Source organism: Octodon degus, unplaced genomic scaffold (assembly GCF_000260255.1).
Source record: "Octodon degus isolate 3935 unplaced genomic scaffold, OctDeg1.0 scaffold00014, whole genome shotgun sequence".
NCBI lineage: Eukaryota > Metazoa > Chordata > Mammalia > Rodentia > Octodontidae > Octodon > Octodon degus.
The window spans coordinates 23,907,640-23,928,815 of record NW_004524590.1 but is presented as its reverse complement, the minus strand read 5'-3'; the positions used below and the strand labels follow the sequence as shown (position 1 = coordinate 23,928,815).

The 21,176-nt window shown below is 36.3% G+C and overlaps 1 protein-coding gene across 1 annotated transcript in view; it reads right to left on the bottom strand.

Annotated features, from left to right (window-relative positions):
• Positions 1 to 21,176, bottom strand: part of Thsd7b (thrombospondin type 1 domain containing 7B) — a 1,039,160-nt gene that overhangs the window by 303,713 nt on the left and 714,271 nt on the right. The window contains exons 13-14 of the mRNA XM_004626384.2: positions 16,441 to 16,635; positions 11,552 to 11,815 (exon numbers count right to left, since the gene is read on the bottom strand). Of these exons, the coding sequence (XP_004626441.1) occupies positions 11,552 to 11,815; positions 16,441 to 16,635 (459 nt within the window). The remainder of the gene's footprint in view (positions 1 to 11,551; positions 11,816 to 16,440; positions 16,636 to 21,176) is intronic.

Sequence of the window (21,176 nt, the reverse complement as noted above, 5' to 3'; positions counted from 1 at the left end):
GGCCCACGCTGCGCCTGGGCTGGGACTGGTCCCGCCGGCGCAGGGTAGCAGGAAACTCTCCGCACACTCACCGGACCTGGGCTAGGACTGGGTCTCCTGCTCCATCTTGAAGCCATTCACATCCCTCTTCACTTTCCATTCATAAGCTGGCCTTAACCTCTGTTAGGGTTACCATCTAACCCTAACTCAGTTTTCAGAATTATTTCTGATTCCACCCTTTTTCTACTCCTCTGATCAGTGTCAGGCAGTGGGTTGTCACACTATTGTCCTCCCTGCAGTCACTGCCTCTGCCCTTTTGAAGTAGTGTTGAATCAATATGGGGGTTGAATAATAAGTAAGAGAGAATGACATAAATTTGAATAATGTCTTCTCTGCCCCCACATACAGCTCCAATCTGGCAGATGACCTCACAGGGGGAACTGTTGGAGAACAAGCCCTGCTAATGGATGTGTTCTAGGTAAACTTCACTGGATAGGTGTGATGCTGGAGAACACTGGTATAAAGCTGATTTATCTAACATCTAGAGCTATTTCTCAGAATTTGAACATTTAAAACTTTACATTTCTTTCAGGTTATGTAGCTTATGGTCTGCAAGCACAAAGAACTTACATTTACTTTGATGTTGATTCACACATTTTATCATAAAAATGATTTGATAAAAGCAGTGTCTTCAAAATAGATCAAAATAAATAATCATGAAAAAGGAATTAAAATCTAATTGGTCATAAAAAAATGATTTGAGTTAATAGCAGAGCTCTTAGACATTGGTTCCTTGTAAAACAAGTTCCAATATTACTCAAGTTTGGGGGAAAAACCACATCCAAGTGTCTTCAACATATGAGTTCCTCATCAAACATTTCCTACCTTGATCTCATTCCATCCCTCCCTCCCTCCTTGCCTCTCTATCTCCATGTCTGTCTATCTGTCTGTCTGCCTACCTACCTACCTACCTACCTACCTACCTACCTATCTAGTGCTAGCCAATGTTACTAGTCACACAGAGCTAGTGAATGTTTCTAAACCATAATGCTCCCTTTCCTCCATCAAGGCCCAGGTCAAACCCCCGCCTCTGAGATGCTGGGCCAGAAACCTTCTGAAACCCTCCCATAATTAGTTACTGTTTTACTGGAACGCTCTAGTGATTCATGAATTTGAATCTTTCCACAATTCTGGTCACAAATGAAGTTGGACAAGAACTGAATATAATTCAATGTTTAGGTTCAGTGTTGACCTCCAGGGGAAATGTGATTTGGTTCTTGCTGACTTTGGTTTGCAACTGGAACTGAGGATAGATCTGGATTTGTGAACCATAGTACCACTGTATTCATATTTCTCTTCTTATATATTCCACATTTATTTAATGTGTTGATGTGTATTTTTAATCACAAAGGATTTTCCAGAAAATAGGATAATTAGGTCAAAATCTCTAGTGCTTATCATCAGATATGTGTGTGAATATGGAAGTGCATATGTTTATTTTTTTGGCTGCTTCTATTGTTAGGCAAAAGAAAAACAGAAACATTATTAACACCAATGTTATAGAGATTATTCTCTATTTTCTTTTCCATTTTATATTTAAAACCTCAATCTACTTTGAATATGTGTGTGCATGTGTGTGCATGTGTTTGTGTTGCAGAAAGATAAAAATTCACTCATAGTTGGTTTTTATTTGTATGTATACACAGGTATCTATCATACAAGATGCCATTAATTACAGACTATTTTTTGTCTATTGTGGATTCTCAGTACCTTTGTGGAAAATTAGTAGAGTTGCAGATGTGGAGATTTGTTTCTAGGCTTTATATTCTGTTGTGTTATGTACAAAGTATATCAATATAGGGAGGTTATCTTGGATTACCCAGGTAGCCCAAATAATACTAAGTATCTTATAAAAAGCAATCAAAGGGAGATTTGATACGTAAGAACATAGCAAGACAGGAACACAAGATGGTACATCACTGGAATTAAAGGTAGAGGAAGAGGCCACAAGCCAAAGAATGAAAAACAAATTGCGACTCTAAAAATTGGGAAGAACAAAGACAAGCTCCTTCCCCAAAAGCCTTTGAGGTAGCATCGTCCTTACTGCATCCTGATTTGACCCAGTGAAACTGACTGCAAGCTTCTTCTTTCTTTCTTTCTTTCTTTCTTTCTTTCTTTCTTTCTTTCTTTTTTTCTTTCCTTCTTTCTATTTTTCAGTAATAGAAAAATCCAGCATTATAAATGATGCAAAATTTCACTAATCAAAGTAATAAGCTCTCAACAATGGTTGCTTATTGCATGATGTCACCTTCAAATTAGTTGTTTGAGTTACCAGATATAAACATGTAAGATTGATTTAAAGAAAAAACAAAACAATAACAAAAATTATAAGAAATTCAAAGGAAAAAAGAAGAAGGATCTAAAGAAAAAAATGGGAGCCAGGGAGATGGCTCAGTGGAATAAGTGTTTCCCTGTCAAGCGCAAGGGCCTGAGCTCAATCCCTGGTTCCGCCAAGAAAAAAAAAAAAATTGTAAGCATTAACTGCTTCTTTCAAAAGACCAGCAGAAATTGCAAACTTCTGATGGTTACAACCATAAGGAAACAAATATATTCCATTTTGAGTCCAGAAGTTTGCAGTATTATCAGCTATAAAGAACTCAAGTGCATATACACAATAAAGTTATGTATACAGAAGCACAATTTATACTGTAATATATTTATTGCTATTGAGTATACACGATGTGCCAGCACTTCATCAGATATCTGGGATGGTATGTAGATATGATAGCTATAGTCCCTCCCTCTGGGCATACACAAATCTGACAGAATGTACAATCAATGAGGTAAGTAATATAGTAAAAGCACTAAGACTGGAGGCTTATATTTTGGTGAAGGAAATAAAGCAAAAATGCTAAATTATGACAGGTTCTGGTGATCAGGGAAGAGCTCACTGGCAAGACTACCTGTAAGTTTGTAGAGGATAAATCATAGTTTTAATACAAGTCCAGAAAGATTACTAGGAGATAAGTAGAGATTAGGTTGCAGAGGTTTAGCAATAAAGTCACAGCAGGGAAAGCATATAAGTATAGAGGCAAAAGCCTCTTGCTAATGAGTAGTGTGTAATAGATGAAGGACGGCACTTCAGGGGATAAAAATAATATTAAACTCGCACTGCAGCATCTGAGTAATGGGTGGCCACTGCAAGTAAAATCATGAGAGCGATAAGGAGATTTGATTTTTAGAAAGATTCGTTTCACTGCAATGGTAGAAATGGTAGCAGGAAGGACTGATGAGGACTGGATATGCAGTCACTGGAGAGGACCAGCAGTAAGGTAAGAGTATAAATTGACTGTTGCTTCCAGAGTTGTCCCCAGCGGATTCACTTTCACTTGCCCTCCCTTTGCCCTCCCTTACCATTGCCTCCCCTCCTTAATCCTTGTGTGAAGACTTTGTTCTCTCACTTTTTGCCAGCATTCAGAGTCCTAGAGAGAAGCATCTCCCCACTGATGGAGACATTGACTGTTACATAATCTTTATATTTACAGACCGTGGAACATCCGGGCACCTTCTGATAACAGGGAAACATGTAATGTCCCTTTTTGTTCTTTCAATCCTGCACCACAACTAAAATAAAATGTGTAAATTAGCATGAGGTTTACCTTTTAGATAATAAGTATGTCTATCCAAAAAGAACTATAGGAAGGAGAAGCAGGAGAGTAAGGAGTACTGCGATGTTCCAGAGAAAATAAAATAGAAAAACGCACTCTAGAAAATGAAGACAGCTCTCAGTAGCAGTGGGGCTTCCTGACCTGCTCTTCTTTCTCTCCCTGTAAGCACCCATGGTGACCCTGATTTCCATGCTGGAGGTTTGAAATGGACAGCCCGGTCCACCTTCCCTGATGCCAGCCCTTTAATAATTCTTATTCTTTCCTACCACCTCTCATTGCCTGAATATGGGCCTTCAAACTGACACTGGAGATCAGGTGTGGCAAAGCTGGCTGGGGAACTAGGTGTTGCTTATTAAGTACACCATCCCAGGACGCATGCGTAGAACAGTTCTCCAATCCGTGCATGTGGACTTCTGAGAATCTGAGCAGGGTTTCAAAAGGAAGTCCTAGACCTATTTCCGGGGTAAGGAAAGGTGGATACAGAATAGGACACCCACGCTGACGTTTTTCCTCTGTGCTCCTTCTTGCAGGGATGGCCCACCCCCACACCATATGGCATACTGCTTCTCATTTTTGTTGGAGCAAACTCACTGTGCAAATACTGTTTCTTTTCTTTTCTTTCCTTTTTCTCTTTTGTCAGGTTTTTACCTTTTTTTTCATAATTTTATTGAGAAACAAATATCAATGAGACAGTTTCAAATCAAATTGGTAGGACAGTTTCAATAATTAACACATTGCATACATTCTTCCTAGTGGTTAATTGCTGTACAAGATGCGGACATGATATCCTATTTACAAACACCATTAGTACAAATCCCTCTATTCATTAAGAGAATGTAACTATATATCTGTCCTAACCACTTGGAATACACAGATGCAAAATGGACATTCATCTGTATCCCCTTTTTTGGTTAAGTTCCGTTATTTGAATATTATAGGTGTATAAACTCAGCAAAATATTCTAAAAGAGTCCAGTAGCCCATAATAGTACTGGGTTTTCTGCTTTACTGGCAATGTCAGAAATTGTTGACCTGAGTCCCCTATAGCTCAACATAACAGCATGGCTTTACTTCTTATATTTCATTTTTATACTTTTCTGCTGGATGGTTAAGACCAAGGTAAAGCAGGACCTATGCAACAAGAGTTGTAGTTTTGGGGTCTGATAAGGTCAGTGAAATCCCCTCAGGATTTATCCTGAGATCCTGTACCTCAGATTGTAGATCCTTTGTCAGTGTCAGCCATGTGGATGAGTCACGGCCATTGCTTGGCCAATGTGCTCTCTGTGAAAGCCTGAGAGAATGTTTTCTCTCCAAGTGACTCTCCTTAGGCACACTCTACATCATCGATCACTTTCCTCTTTGGCCCCATAATCTCCTTGATCAGAAAATTTGGGACACCACCGAGTTACATGATGTAACAGTACAAGTTCTCATATGTCCTGAGTCTTAATTGACCTTGGAAGGCCAGGGCCAAAATGTTGGCTTTCCTTGCAGCCCTCCTTTTTCTCTAATTTGGTCTGCAAACTTAGGTTGTTAACCATCCAGAAGACAAGTTTATTATTATTACCATACAACTTAGGTTGTTAAGCTTAACCTCACTATCTGTCTGAATATCAAACATCTTAGGCATAAGGAACAGGTATTTTTCATCAAGTATTGATATGTTGAACTTTAAGTCCCTACAGAATATAATAAAAAAATTTAAAAATTAGAATATATTTTAAAAATAGGCAGAAAGAATTATATACTTCTTATGTTTACACATAAGTCTAAAAAATTAACCATATACAACCTTGAAGCAGGACAGTCCCACAATATTCCTTTTCCTGTCTCTTGCTTTCATTCACCGTCCCCTTCTTTTTGAACAACCATCTACCCGAGAGAAGACTGTTTCTTTAGTTACATTTAATAAAAGTTTGTTACTGTTTGTGCTTGCCTTGACCCATTCTTTTCTCAGGACATAAAGAACCTAGAAACTACCTCAGAAGACTAAAGTACTTCCTAACACCAAGCACCCCAAAAGCTGGTAACAAAATAGCGAAAAACTGAGACATTAGTCTGGTGATAAAAACCATCTTGAAATAAGGCACAGCAGGGAAGATGGAGAAAAATGAAAAAGTTCTTTAAACTAGCACTATTATACAAATTTTAATAAGAATGATTTTAAGTGAAAAAAAGTTTAAAAGACAAAATCCAAACATAAAAAACACAGAAACAATTGATATTTTGTCAAATTTAGATTTTCTCCACCCAGGCATGAGTATTCCTCATTAAGGGGTATAGTTTGAAAAGCTTTTCAGGAAGCATCAAGGTGTGCAGAATTTAAGAAACAGGTGACTTGACAGAAATTGTAGATGACTTCACATTTCTAGGTCTCTCCGCAGGAGAGTGTTACGCGGTTACTCAGTCCCTTGTGTGTGGTAGACTCTGGAGAGACTTTACAGCAACTGCCAAAGTTTCTCTCCTCTTTCCTTCCTACCAGTATTTCCAGGGCACTGTGTAAGATGCTGTCTTAATTATCTTGGTTAGTAAAGTTACAGTTCCGAACATGTTCTTTTTGTCTGGACAAAATGAATTCGTTCATATTTATTTTAACTGAAATAGTTCAATCATATGAAATTCAATGCAGATATAAAATTCCTAAAGGTTCTTACATGTGTCATTATTCTTAAATCCAGAAACATTCTTCCCTACTAAGCTATTGGGTTTTATTTTTTTTTGGGGGGGTGGGGGTTGCTGGGGATTGAACCCAGGGCCTTGTACAAGCTAGGCAAGTGGCTTACTAAGGAGACACAGCCCCAGCCCCGCAAAGAGCTTCTGGATGGTGGTGATGCAGATGACTGGGCTTTGTCTGGAGCCTATACCCCCTTACATATGACAGCAAATTAATTAAATTATAATAGAAATAAATCACAAGTACTAAGTTATTTCTGGGTGAAGTCCTCATGGAAATAATTAATTACCTTTCAAAAGCAATCATAGTTTATCAGGAATCAGACATGAAACATTATTTTTTTCACTTTTTTTTCTAATAAACTAAACTTGGTTCTAACCCAGTGAGAGCTGGGTAATTTGGAATACTGTTTTTTTCTGTATTCTTCCATTTTTTCAAAAACATTTGCTTGTCCACTTGTAGCAGCTCAGTCTCATTTCATCTCATCCTAAAATGTCTGTGAAGCCCAAAAGAAATCCAGCTTCTGTGGCATTTGCCTGACTATATATTGCATGACTGACTTTGCTATAGATCTGCTTTCCTTATACACAGCTTTACAACTGAAAAAGAGTATTGTTAAGACACACACATGCACGCACATCTAAACTTTTATACCACCATGTGTTGACTCTTGCCAGGCCTGAATAGTCCTGTCATTGATTTACCAATTTACACTGACAGCTTGCCAAGGTCAAACCCTACACTGGATTTTGCGGATGGAGAAATAAAAAAATGATTTTTTTCTGTGAATTTCTGTAAATTCTTACTTTCGCAAAAGAAATAAAAAAGCCATGTGTAGCCAGGTGTGTGCCATAAACCTGTAATCCCAGCACTTAAGAGGCTACGGCAGGAGGCACTTTGCTAATTCAATGCCAACTTGAGCTAAATAGTGTGCACAAGACAAGTCTGGACCACACAGTGACACCCTGTCTCAAAAAGAAAAAAGAAGTTTTTGTTTGTTTGGTTTTTAAATAAAGTGAGAAGAGCTGGACAAATAGCTCAGCGGATTAAAGCACCTGCAAACAGGCACAGGGGCTGGGGGTTCAATTGCCGGACCTGCAGTGCTGGCCCCGTCCCCCTGGGACAGCACTTGAGACAGGGCGTGGTGGCTTACACCTGTAATCCCAGCTCTTGGGAAGCTTTAAACAGGCAGATCACTATGATCTATTAGGTCTCGCTGATATAGTAGTGAGACTCTGAACACCCTTTAGACCTTTCCCTAAAAATAAATTAATTAATTAAAAAATAAAGTGAGATGAGGATAAGAGCCAGCAAGAGAGCTCAGCAGACTAAGTGCCTGCTTTGGCAAATGCAAAGACCAGGGTTCAATCCCTAGTACCTGGTGCCATGCTGCCCCTGCCCCTGGGCACTCTGAGCCAGTGTCCAAGTCCAGGTGTGGTAGCACATACATGTAATCCTAACACTAGGGAGGCTGAAAACAGAAGGATCACTATAAGTCTAAGATGCATCATGAGACACTGTACTACATACATTAAAAAAATAAATAAAATAAAACAAAGTGAGAGGTAGAACTAGAGAGAAGCACAAGAAAAGCAGATTTTTTTTTTTCCTAGATAGGTAGCACCTCTATAAATCCCAAATAACAAGAAGTTTGAAAGAAAGATGTCATGTAGATTACATACTCATGCAAGTTCTTGAAAGTTCTAATAAGGAGAGACTGATAAATAATGCAAGCAGGCCAGTGGCATAGTTACATTTGAATTTTAGTATCATACCTGTTGAATCTTGGCATGATTAGGTATTACAAAGGTATTTCAAGGCACAATAGTAAAATTTGGACTATCAGTAGACAGCAGTAGGTATCAAAAGGACAGAAAAGTTTGAGAGCTACTTGAGGCAAATTATTAAGAAACAATGATTCAATCATGCGTTCAAAAACATGCCTTGACTACCTGTGAACTTTCATGCACTCTTTTGGGTGCTGTTAACCTAGCAGTTGAAGAAATGAAAGAAAAAAAACTATATTTTCAGCTCTTTCAGAGTTTTACCATCCAAAGAAATGGAAAAGGAAATAGGAAGGGTGAACTGTATCATTTTATTAGCAAAGTTAGAAAGAATTGATTTGAAGGGACACTGAACTAGAGAACTACCAAGGTGTGACTTAGCCAGTTCAGAAGGCAGGGCCAAGAAGAGAAAAGACACAGTGTGGTGACAAAGGGATGCTGTATGTCTCCTTCTTTAGTGGAACCCTTGGGTAAGAAGTGTTATCTCTGGGAGTAACTCACCTATGTATCTTTCTTTTTCTTTTTCTTTTTTTCTTTTTTCTTGGCAGAACTAAGGATTGAACTCAGGCCCTTGCGCTTGCCAGGAAGTGCTTATTCTACTGAGCAGTCGTCCTGGCCCCTCTTCTATGTATCTTAAAAATAATGTAGATGCTATTTTGCTGACCAAATTGTACAGTCCACAGTCAACACGGAAGTGGGCGACACACAGTGTACTTTGTCACCAGCTGGTGTTGGCATTTACTGAGAAATAATACTGGCTAAAGGCACGCAACAACTTCATTCTTTCAAATAATAAAGAACAATTTTAACATGTGTCCTCACGATCGTTTTCCCAAAGCCAAACAAACTTGGCTCTATCTGAAGTTTGAATCACCCATGAAATCCACTAAATTGATAATGCAATATTTATTAAATTGTATTCCCACAGCTATGTGAATCAGCAGGCAAATGCATCATGATGACTATTGTCCTTGCAAGAAAGTCTCCCTGATACTATCTTGGGAAATCTGTTTTGTGTCTTCCAAATACAAATGGAATGCAACACCCATGTAAGGATTTAAAAGAGGAATATATGAATCGTTATTTTTTCAAAACCAGAGCAGAGTCACCATTCTGTGTCTCAGTTTGTCCAGAACAAAACTAAAATTCTTAATAGTGAATTAACAAAGGGATGTACAAGCAATACTGTGTCTTTATTAGAGACAATTTGAAGTTTCATTTTTCTTCTATTGCTAGAGGTGACACAATAGTACATTTTTACTCACTATTTTAGAAAATCAATTTTGAAAAGATATACCATTAAGGTGTCAGTATAAGTCACATAAAAGTTATGAAACTATAGTTAATTTTGATCAAAGCATCTTATTTATTAAAAATTGTTTAGATCCCCGAATGCCTTTGCTAATATACTGCAAATTGTCTGCATTATAAATAACTCTTTTTTCTTGAGGATAGAAGTTCTCACCTGAAGTATTTTTTCCAAATTAGAACATACATATGCATATGTACATCCATGAAAAATTAGAAGTGAATGCTGGATAACACATAAAAATATACTTAAATGGGGGAGGTTTTTTCAATTCTATCTCCAAAGTATACCTTAAAAATGCCTCTATTATTACCACCACACTTGTCTGACCAGCTCTGACATTTCACCTCAACTATATGCAGTAATAGTCCGCAGTGATGTCTTTGCTCTTTTAAAATTTCCTGTAAACAGCAGTCCAAAGTGATCTTCCAAACACATAAATTCAGCCACACACTCACTTCATCCCCAGCTGGCTCTAACACTTGGATTAGGATCATGTGCTTGGATGGTCTCAAAAAATTATCCGCTCTTCCATCCTTTTTCGCCCAACTCTCTTCTCAAGACTTCGCTCCTTACACCACACTGCAAAGCCTGCATCTCGTCACTCTCCCTCTCTGCACCAGAACATCTTCTCTGGCTATCACCCCAAGGACACCTATTGACCAGAGTGACATTTAATGTACCTTTCATATGACTAACACTTTCTCACTCTTCACATCTCAGATTTATGTGAGCACTTTTTTCCTAAAGTCTATCTCAAGTTTTTCTAGGCAGTATCCTCAGAGCTAAACAATGCTTAAAATTCTTTTTTAAGCATGTGTACAACAAAGTCCACATGTCCCTGATTTCGCTATAATTCTATCATTGTAGACCTGAATCACACAACAGGTACAGAGTAGATATTTCATATATTGATTTCAAAAACTAAAACAATATACCTGCAAAAGCAATATATCTGCAATTCACGTTAGGGCCATTAAGCTTCAGCTTCCTTAAAATGGATCCACTGCTTGTTTGTGAAATGGTTAATATTTCTAAAAGTCAAGTCATTTAAAACAATTCAGAACAGTAACTGAGGAACAGATTAGGGTAGTTATGACACTGGAGAATCACTAAACTTTAAATTGACTTCATAAAATGATATGGGCATATATTAAATAAAAATGAACTTGTACATTGCCCATAAAGAAGAACCATTACTTACATGAACTGTACAAACCAATTGAATTCAGTATCATTTCTGACACTAATATTCTTTCTAAAACTAAGATCTTGGGTACTATAAGGCCCAAATCTACCCATTTACTTATGGAAGTTTTCAAACAGAAACTCTCTTTCCATATACCTCTGTAAAACTGTTACCTTATGAGATCTTAAAAATTAAAAAAAAATCATATGAAACACAGAAAAGGAAGAAACAATGATTAAAAAACAATGATTCAATCATGCATTCAAAAACATGCCTTGACTACCTGTGAACTTTCATGCACTCTCCCAGCCCCACTGAACATGGTATTGCTCACTCCCAGCCTGACTGAACAACTTTTACCCAAGGTGTATTCAACCTTCATTCCTTTCTCCATTCTATCATATCTTTAAATAATTCTCAAAACACAGTAGTCTGCTATTTGATAAGCATCTCACAGAACATTCCCACAGTGCCTCGTTTCATTTCTTATCATTTTATCCAATTCACTTGGGTGTACTTAACCATTGTACGTAACATGCTCACAATTAATTTCCCATTGATATTTTGTTAGCTACATCAGAAGACACTCAAGGTTGAATGCCATCTATGAACAGAGTCAAAACACCAAAAAGAACCATAAAATATATGATTTATCCTGTTCTTTGGCTTTCTTGCTAAAATAGAATAGTTACGATCACTACCAGTAATACGGTAGTCAATATAGAAAGATGAAGTACTGAGTGAAGGAGTCAAAAGTCCAACATCACAGTCCAATCAGTGTGATACAATACAGATGTGTACATGTCTTCTATTTTATCAGTGGCCATGTGTTATTGACAAAGGAGGACAAAAATAGTTATTAACGATCAGTATTATGATTCTAGAGCTTGGACAAACTTCCTGAGCAACAATAATATTCCTAACCCTTATTCCTCATGCATCTCCTTACCAGAGCTGCTGCAGTAGGAGGGCTCCACAGGTCTTCCATTTTTATCAGAGCAGGCAATCGCTCGAAAGCGTACCCCTTTGCCACATTCTTTGCCATCTCCTTGTACCCGCAGTCCCCGCTGAGGCTCTCTTCTGCCTTCTGGAAGAATACAGTCTGACCAGTTTCCATAAGGCTGAGATACAAATACATCACATGGACACAGTTGTGTCTCTAGGAGAGGGTACAGGTCAGCATCCTGGCATTTCTCCTTCTTTCTGCTTTTCCCTGTTCCAACAAGAGACATTAATGTATCAATTTTATATCTTCCATTTTCCTGAAAGCCATTCACGTTTTTGTTTTTGCAAGCTCTTAGAATTTTAAACTGTAAATAAAATTGGATTTCTTTTTTTTCTCCCTCAAAGGGAAATCCTAAGGACAAAGAAGCAACTCGTAGGGCAATTTGAGGTTAATGTGAAAACAAAACTGCTTTCTTGTTTGAACATGGTACATACTGCTTAGAAAATGTTCTCTATTGGATCAATAGTTAGAAATATCTTATTAATATATTTAATATATTTTCCATACATTTTATTGATAACATTGATTACCCTTGTCTAGTCTCCTTGAAACTAATGGCTATTGGAAAAATCAATAAAAGTCTCTATGAAGTGACTTCCTTTTCTGCAGGTAAATTTTAAAACACAGCTTATTCAAGAGGTAAGTGAAACCCTCCTGTATGATGACTTTAAAATAAGTGTTGAGAAAACTTCAGATGCTATGGGGAGTGTTGGCGGTATCCATTTTGGTCCTTGCTATCAGAGAGCTCACAAAAGTTGGTGTAACAAACTATAACAAATTATAAAAACAAGTTATATAATTAAATTTGAGAAAAAGCTATGTGTAGTTGAGAAATTCTTTTAACTTAAGTAGCCTAGAATATGTCTCTGCCTTGCCAATTGATTTTGACAGTCCTTTTAGCTGTGACATTGGCTTTGTATAATGACAGCAGTATCTTTTCTCACAGCTGTGAATACGTGATAATCATGTTTGGTAGATTCCAACTCAGCATGTAACTTGATTCTATTTTGCTACCATCGCCTTTCTCATCATTACTAGAATTTTTCCTAGATCTAATAATTCAACCTTTGTTCTCTCATTACTGAGTCATTAGCTAGAATCATGGCTGGTCATAAAAAAAAAATGTGAGCAGTTTTATTGGTCTATTTTCTGTCTGCCCAGAGGGTTGGCAAATCCCTGATATGTGTTCACACATGGGCTCTTCTGAATTGCCAGATGGTTTGCATCACACACAGCTCTGCAACTGTTGACTGGATGATTGGCTTTGTGGTCTGTTATGATGCTTATGTTCACAACAGATAAGAAGGATTCTTATAATACCTAGAATTGGTGTGGCAATAGCTGTAGCCATCCATTCCCTGTTCTTTTTGGAAGGTGTATTAGCTTGCATGTACCATTAGGAGCATTGAGAATAAGCTTGAGAAGCATAGCCCTCATCTAGTTATGAGGATTTACTGGTGGACAGTTTTATCAGTGGTAGCTATTGGTTTCTTTTCATCAGTATTTCTTTTCACCAGTCTGTACTTTCCCCAAAATTCCACTTTTCTTTACCTTTTCTGTTTCAACTCTTAACCCACCTACCCCTGGATTCAGTCTATATATTCTTTGAAATGATTCTTACCAAGTTGATAAGCAAATACAAGAAAAAACAATTCATTATCTTTCTGACTTGAGCACTCAGTGGTGCTTTAGTGTTGGCTGCATACCATTACTGAAACACACTTCCCAAGTTCCATAAAAACATATTGTTGTCCATCACTCTTACACTATGATATTTTTAGTGTACCTCTTTTAACCAGTGAGTTCCTCAAAGAAACCAGTCTGGTCTCTTTTCTTCTAATGCTATATCTTTGTATGCTTATAGAATTCTAAGTAGATTTCCTAAATTCTAAACTTATCTTTAGTCTAGATTTTTTATTCAAGTTTTTGAGACAGAGACTAAAAAGTCATCTAAAAAGCTCATAGATGCCTAAGCACTTGAAATGCTACATTGTCACCACTAATCATGTGGAAATTTCAACAGAATAATACCAGTGTGGTATTGCAGTACTGTATCCCTCAACACAACAGATACCACAGCAGGTGATATTAGGCAGAGAAACTACACTATATTGTAATTATCTGGAGTAAAAATCTCATCATATGTCCAGGTAACTGTAATCTCTGAATTCCAGGTCATCCCTATCTATTGCATACTGTAAGATAAACTGGAGATGCTCAATGAATAACTGAGAAAAAGAAGTTGGAAAAAGAAAAAAAGGAGAAAGAGGATAGGGAGAGGAAAAGAAAAGAGAATAAAAGAGAAGACTGAAAAAGACAAGGATGATAGGAAGAAAAAAAAAGACATCAATAAGGTAGATGAAAGTTACTAGCAGAACAAATATTCTGTACAAAAGGACACTGTCTCCATATTTATAATACATTTTTAATTACATGATATCACTGTGGGAAGAGGGATTGAATCAAGCTGGTTAATGTTAAAATGATTCTCACAATAAGCAACAAATTATATGCAGACTTTAATTGCATTTTAATCAAAATCCGCATTAACTTTTGCAGTCAGAGCCAGCTGGTACTAAATCAATCATTAGCAAAAATCTAAAGACATTTCATTTTTTCCTAAAGTCAGACTATTAACTTTAGAGTTATTATAAATATATATGCATGTGTGTATGTGTACATGTGTGCCTACACTTACCTACATAATATTTTATATAGTGAACTAAATACTTTTAGCATTGTATAAACAATTATGTTAATTACCATTCAATTTAAAATTATGATTAGTAAATAATGAAATAAAAATCTCATTAAAAATAGAAGAAAAATAATATCCTAGATGGCCCCATATTCAAGTTATTGGCCTGTATTTGTGTTTATGTGCTTCTTTTCATATGACTGTTGAAAATACAAACAGTCCCATGCTTTTTCTGTTTTCAAATTAGAGATAATTTACTTCTAGTTTATATAGGACGTAAGAAAATCCAAGTGTTATCGTCACACTAACAAAAATAAGTCTTAAAATGTAGGAATATCACTATTGATTTTATGTTTCCAGCATTGATACTGAAGGATTCATTTGAGTGAGCTTTTTTTTATGGTTAATTAATTTCAGGAAACCAGTTTGTGTGCATTCATGTAGATGTGAGAACACCCAAAGATCATTTAGACAGCTAGAGTAATGACAATGAATAATTTAGATAAATTCTAAATAGTCTTCTAATTTAAGTAGTTATTAATCTTCGGAATTAACTTTTATAAAGTGCATTTTTAAAAAGTCAAATTAATTAGCGCTTTAACAACATAACTATGATGGCCATAAAATAAGTCAGTAGCCTATGATTTTCAGTACTTTCCCTTCTTATTTTACAGGTGCCAAATATCATTAGTAGACCTTCAATAGCAGAGGAAAAACACTGGCTGCTAATTAAAACTTTGACTTGAAAGGAAATTCTCTCAACTCAGAGACACAAAGAGTTACTGTAATAATGGCTTCTCACACATGATTATATATTTACTAGCCAACGAAGTGTCAGAAGATTGGTCTCTGAGCTTCCAATTATGCTCTTCACAAATATTCTCTTCCACCACATTGTTTTCTATAAGAGTTTTTTTATCTTAATAATATAGGCAATGTTGCATACAACTATACAGCCACAAAGTTTTGTAAATGAGAAAGCACAAAGTCTGGTATATTTCATGCGATCTTTCTACTATGATAATGTCTTTCGCCTTCGCTTACACATGCACATTGTTTGCGTGAGGAAATCCTCTGAAAGGTTCCAGTTGATTGAGTAAACCCATTACAGTGAGTTAAATTATAAATGTGCTCAGGTAACCAATGCATTCAGGCAAAGGAGTCACAAAACCAAGAGAAATAGCACTTGAACTTCTCAGGAGTACAAATGGTCACCGGTGCTTAATCCTGCAATGTCAACACCAATTCTATTACTTCATGATTATTCTGGCATTTTTCTCTGACTGTCCCTTCCTTGAGTTAAATATTCTGCATAGATAAATATACATACAGAGAGGACAAGTTTTAACATATTTAGACAAGTAGCTAAATATATTGCTGAAGCAGTTCTTTGTATATTGTAGGCAAAACTAACAGACCAAGGACTTAGATGATGATGATGATGATGATGATGATGATGATGATGATGATGATGATGATGATGACTGTTATTATTATTGGTACCATGAATCAAACTCATGACCTCGTGCTTGCCAGGCAGGTGCTGCAATGCTGAGCTGTATCCCTGACCCAGCACTTAAATTAGAAGTTGTTCTAATTTCCATTAATTTTGGCTGATGCACATAGAATTAACAAATAATACTATACCACAAAAGCAGAATCTATTTATGCAATTTCAGTATTACTTTACACTATTAAGATTTTAAAGGGTCAGACTGCTTAGAACATAAAGGCAAAGAAGCAATAATGTAGGTTAATGTCTGTTCTTGCAATTCTAATGACTGCATTTAAGCTTACTGAAATTCTCGGATGGAAAACTCCAGAAACTTTGTCATTAGTTGCTCAAATGATGCTGGTGCATAAAATACTTTATATGACTCAATGATTATAAAACTATACACATAAAAACCTTTTTTTCTGTCATAATATACTTCATAACTTTCATTCATTTCACAACTACTAGTTGCTTGCATTTTATATGCTAAGCAGTGCTCCAGACATTGAAGGGATCAGACACGCTAAAGGGAAAGGCACTCACCTGACACAAAGTAGGGACCTTTGGAGTTTTTATCTGGCACAGAAGATTCAGAAAGGTACAAGTAGGTAAAGTTAAAGAATTCAAGGTACACGCTACCTGTGAGCTGTCGCCGCCTGGTCTGAGTGGCTTCACAGTTCTTGGAACAGGATGTAAACTTGGACCAAGGAGTGAAGGTGCAGTCTTCTCGACATGGGATGGAACACTCTTGTACTAGGGGAGGCATGCCACTCATATGCTTTAGACAGTCCATCATTTCTGCCGATTGGTTATCATCAGAGACACATGAGACAGCTTTAAAAAAAAAGAAAAAATACACCTTCTTTTGTAACTGTTTTGGTTAAACCAGTTAGCTGCTGGCTCTTTGACCAAACAGTAGAATTCCTCAATGTTTGTAAATTTGGTCTCCACTGTGCTTGCACCCAGTGTGCAGTGCAGCTAACCTTATTGCTTTCTGGAAATTACATTTTTATTGTTGCCATTGAAGGTATTTGAGGATTTAATTGGTTTCATTATTAATCCAAGACCTGCACTGACAGCAACCAAAATAACTTCCCCTAATTTATTATACTTCCTGCTTATGAACATCTGATCTCTAGAGATGATAAAAAAAAACAAAAAACAGAAAGAGAATCTGTGAAAGTGAGATGAACACAAAAGGACTAAAGAAATTTTAAAAATCTGTTAGACTCCTTCTAGACTTCATTTTTGTTTTGATGACATTTATTTTCACATCAGAGTCAGTATTTAAAAAGTGTTTTCTGTTGTCTAAAAGCTAACTTTGTTTTTCTGTTCAATATTCAAGGTTCAGTAAAAAAATTAAATAGTTTTTTAAGCACAAACATCATTCATGTGGGATATTTGGCACTCTAAATATTTTATTAGTTGCAATATTCTCTTAGTTTCTCTCAGATTCTATTTCTGCTAAGATGTCTCTAATACAAATAACTAATAATAATGATTATTAACAAAATAATGACAATACAAAATGACTAAAGCTAAATAGTTAAACAACTAAAACATTTACCTACACTTTTATTTGATTCTTTGACTCACTAATTTTGTTTGATTATAAGTGCAAAACACTTTGTCCATCTTTTATTAAGCCTGATTAATTAAGGACTCTGTCAAAATGTGTCTATATATTGCATACATCGCTATTTCTCTACTTTAGAATTATAAAAATTGTACATCAGATAATACTTTTATTCATATGTTGTTCATAATGCTCCTACTCAACACAGGGAATTTGTACCTCTAAATAATATATCTTAACTCCTCTTTTTTGGCCTTTCTGTTCCCCTCTATTCAACCATTCTTCCCCTCCCCATTTACAGAATTTTTTTTTACTATTTTTCCTTCCATTTTTTTTGCTTTTCTGTGGTCCATTTGTCCTTTCTTCCCTCCCACCTCCCTCTTCCCTTTCTCATTTGAATATGTTCTTCTTACTTCCAAATGTCTATCCTCCATTTTGTTCCTTATTTACCCTTACGATTGTTTACATAAGAGAAATGATGTGAAATTTAAACTTGTGTGCTTGACTTATTTCATGTAAAATAATCGCTCAAGTTGTATCTATTTATCTACAAATGATTCACGTTTATACTTCATGGCAGAGTAGCATCACAGTGCATATAAATGCCACGTTTTCTTTACCAGTTCATCTGCTGATTGGCTGTGTCCAAGATATAGCTATTATAAATAGTGCTATTATAAACATGGGTGTATGAATGTCACTGTGATATCATGTCTTCTAAAAAGCACACCTTTCATAACTATTTTGATTAAACTAGCTAGCTGCTTGTTCTCTGATCAAATAGTAGAATTCTCCAATGTTAGTAAATTTGGTTTTCATTGTGAAACAAGGGTAGATGCCTAAAAGGAGAAGAGCAGGTTAAAACCAAACTTCTATTTTAGTTTTTAAGTTATCTCCATACTGGTTTCCATAGTGATTTTGCCAGTTTACACTCCCACCAGAAGTGGAGAAGGGTTCTTTTCTCCCCACATCCTCACTAGTATTTGTTATTGGCTGGTTTCCTGACAATAGACATTCTTTCTGGAGTGGATGGAATCAAAGTGTTGTTTTATTCTGCATTTCTTGAACAAACAATAATATTCATTAGAGATATGCAAAATATAACATAAATATATGTTTCTTCATATATTTATTTTCTATTTGCACTTCTTCCTATGAGAAGTGGGTATTTCAGATGCCCATTTTTGAATTTGGTCTTCAAATTTTAGAGTGGTCTGTTTCTTTTTAGTTCTTTATATATCCTAGATATCAGTCCTTTGTCTGAAGAAGAGCTAATAAATATTTTCCCCATTGTGTGCATTGTCTCTTCCTTCTGTTAGTGACTTCTTTTGGTGTGCAGAAGCATCCTTTCTTTCTTTCTTTCTTTCTTTCTTTCTTTCTTTCTTTCTTTCTTTCTTTCTTTTGTTCTTTTCTCTTGTTTTTGAGAGGGTCTCGTGTAATTCAGGCTGGCCTTCAGCTCACTACATAGCCCACAATAGCTTTGAAGCCACAGTGATCCTCCTGCCTCAGGCTCTTAGTGTTAGGAATATAGGCTTGAGTCACCATACTCAGCCCAGAAGCTTTCAAATAAGATAAAAACCTGGTGTTGATTCTTTGTAACATTTCCTATGCAGTTGGGTATTTGTTCATAAGGTCATTGCCTACACATATAATCTTGTCTTCAAGAGTTTTACATTAAGTGTTTCTGTTTTTATATTTAGATCTTTTAGATCTGACCATTGTGAACATGATTTCCTGGGCAAGTTTTGTGCATGGTAATATATAGAACAGCAACCCTGGTCTCTATCTATTATACGCCAGAAAACATACAACCTCAAGCTATGACACCTATCTTTGTCACTGGGACAAAATACCCATACCTGTACCTCAAAGGACGTGAGGTTTGTTTTGGTTCTAGTTTTCTAGAGTTTTTATTTCGTACTCAGCTGGCTCCCAGGCAGGAAGCCACAGTGCAATGTCCTGGATGAGGAAGCTGCTCAATGTCAGGGCAGCGTGGAAACAGAGCTCGGAGGGAAGAGCCCGGGGGGCAAATGCATTTTTCTAGGTCAGCTGCTCACACCACTTCTGAAAGTGAGGCAGCTATAAGGCCCATAATCCAGTCATTTTCCACAAATCTCATCTCTGAACACATGAGGCTTTGGGAGGACATCTAGAAATAAACCCTAACAATGCCTCAAACTATTACCTGATGTTGCCCAATATCTCCAAGAGGAAGAATTATTCCAGTTGAGAACTAATCTTCTAATTTGCTTCCTAACATGTTTGTCACTTGAATACACAGATTCTATGACTTGATTCCTGGTATACCAACATTTCTGGGACTATTTTTATCTGTAAGTGTCCTACGTGAGTTTGATCCACCTGCCACTGACTATACCTATTTTGCATAGTGCCACTGTATGTGCTATACATTAATGGATGTTTTCTGAGTTCATCATACTAAAGAAATAATAGTTTAAGCTCATAGTTATTATAGCTCCTTAAATTCTTCCATGTGACAAGGAGAAAAGACTGTAGTACATAATACATGTTAAGAACTCTGTAAAATCTTCGAAACAGGACAAATCCACATAGTGGCTCCTGTAAGTTGCTCAATCCTTTTATACTTAGAAATTATTTTTCATTCTGTACACAACACAGAACAAGTGTAATGGAATACTACAAATCTTTTTCTTTTTTTAACTTGTGAAAGCAAAAGCCATCTAAATGCTTTAAGGCCAAAGAACTAGCTAACAATGCCTCCCAGTTCGCACATCTGCTCCATAGCAGGTGGAGCTTTTCATTTATTTTGATTATTTTTTGTTTTCTTTTTATCCACATCCTAGGAACAAAATCTACTTCATATCAAGCCAACATCACCTGCATTTTCTTTGTTGGGAGTAGTGCAGCCATTAATGATGAATACAACAAAATGCACTATATTAAGTAGAGTACAAGCAAATGTTATTTGAATTGCATGTGTAGATAATCAATTTAGAGTCAATTTAGACAGCTTTTTCTTGCCAAGTTAATTTTTTTCCAAGAAAACCATGCACTGACTAACATGATGAGGAATTTAAAATAACTTTTAAAATCAATGCTATGTGGGATATAATCCTCTAGTAAATAAAGGTTTTCTCCACAATGCAATTACATTTTAATTTTTTATGATTTCTTTTTTACAAAAACATTTATTTGTGTATTTATTTGGTACAGGGTCTCACTATGCAGCTCACACTCAGTGATCCTCCTGTCTCAGCCTCCAGAGTGTTGGGATTCCAGGCTTGTGCCACCACACTCTGTTTCAGGCCGGCACAGCTGGCCCAGGGTTCTGAGGCCAGCACAGCATGTGTAGCAGGGATTGAACCTGGAACTTTGTGCTTTCCAGGCAAGCACTTAGAGCAATGAGCTATCTCCCCAGATTCTATAATTTATTTTAAATAAATTTAAAATTGAAAGTTTTAATAAATAAATTGTAATATAGTAAGTATATTTAAAAATTTAAAAAACTATCAAAATTTGAATATACTGCTTTTACAAAATATATAGTTTACAAAGGTATAACTAAGCTGTCATGATTTAATGAAGACAAGTACAAGAAATTTAAAAAGAATATTACAGTATATGGTTGAATTCACAGATATTGTAGTCTAATGGCAACTATAAACACTAGGAATTCAGGGAGATTAGGATAAATTATTTGTTTTTCTTTCTTTTTTTCTTTCTATATTTAGGGCAGGGTCTACAGCATCTCACTGCATAGATCTCACTATGTAGATTGGACTCATAGTAATTCTCCTGTGTTCAGCCTCTCAAGCAC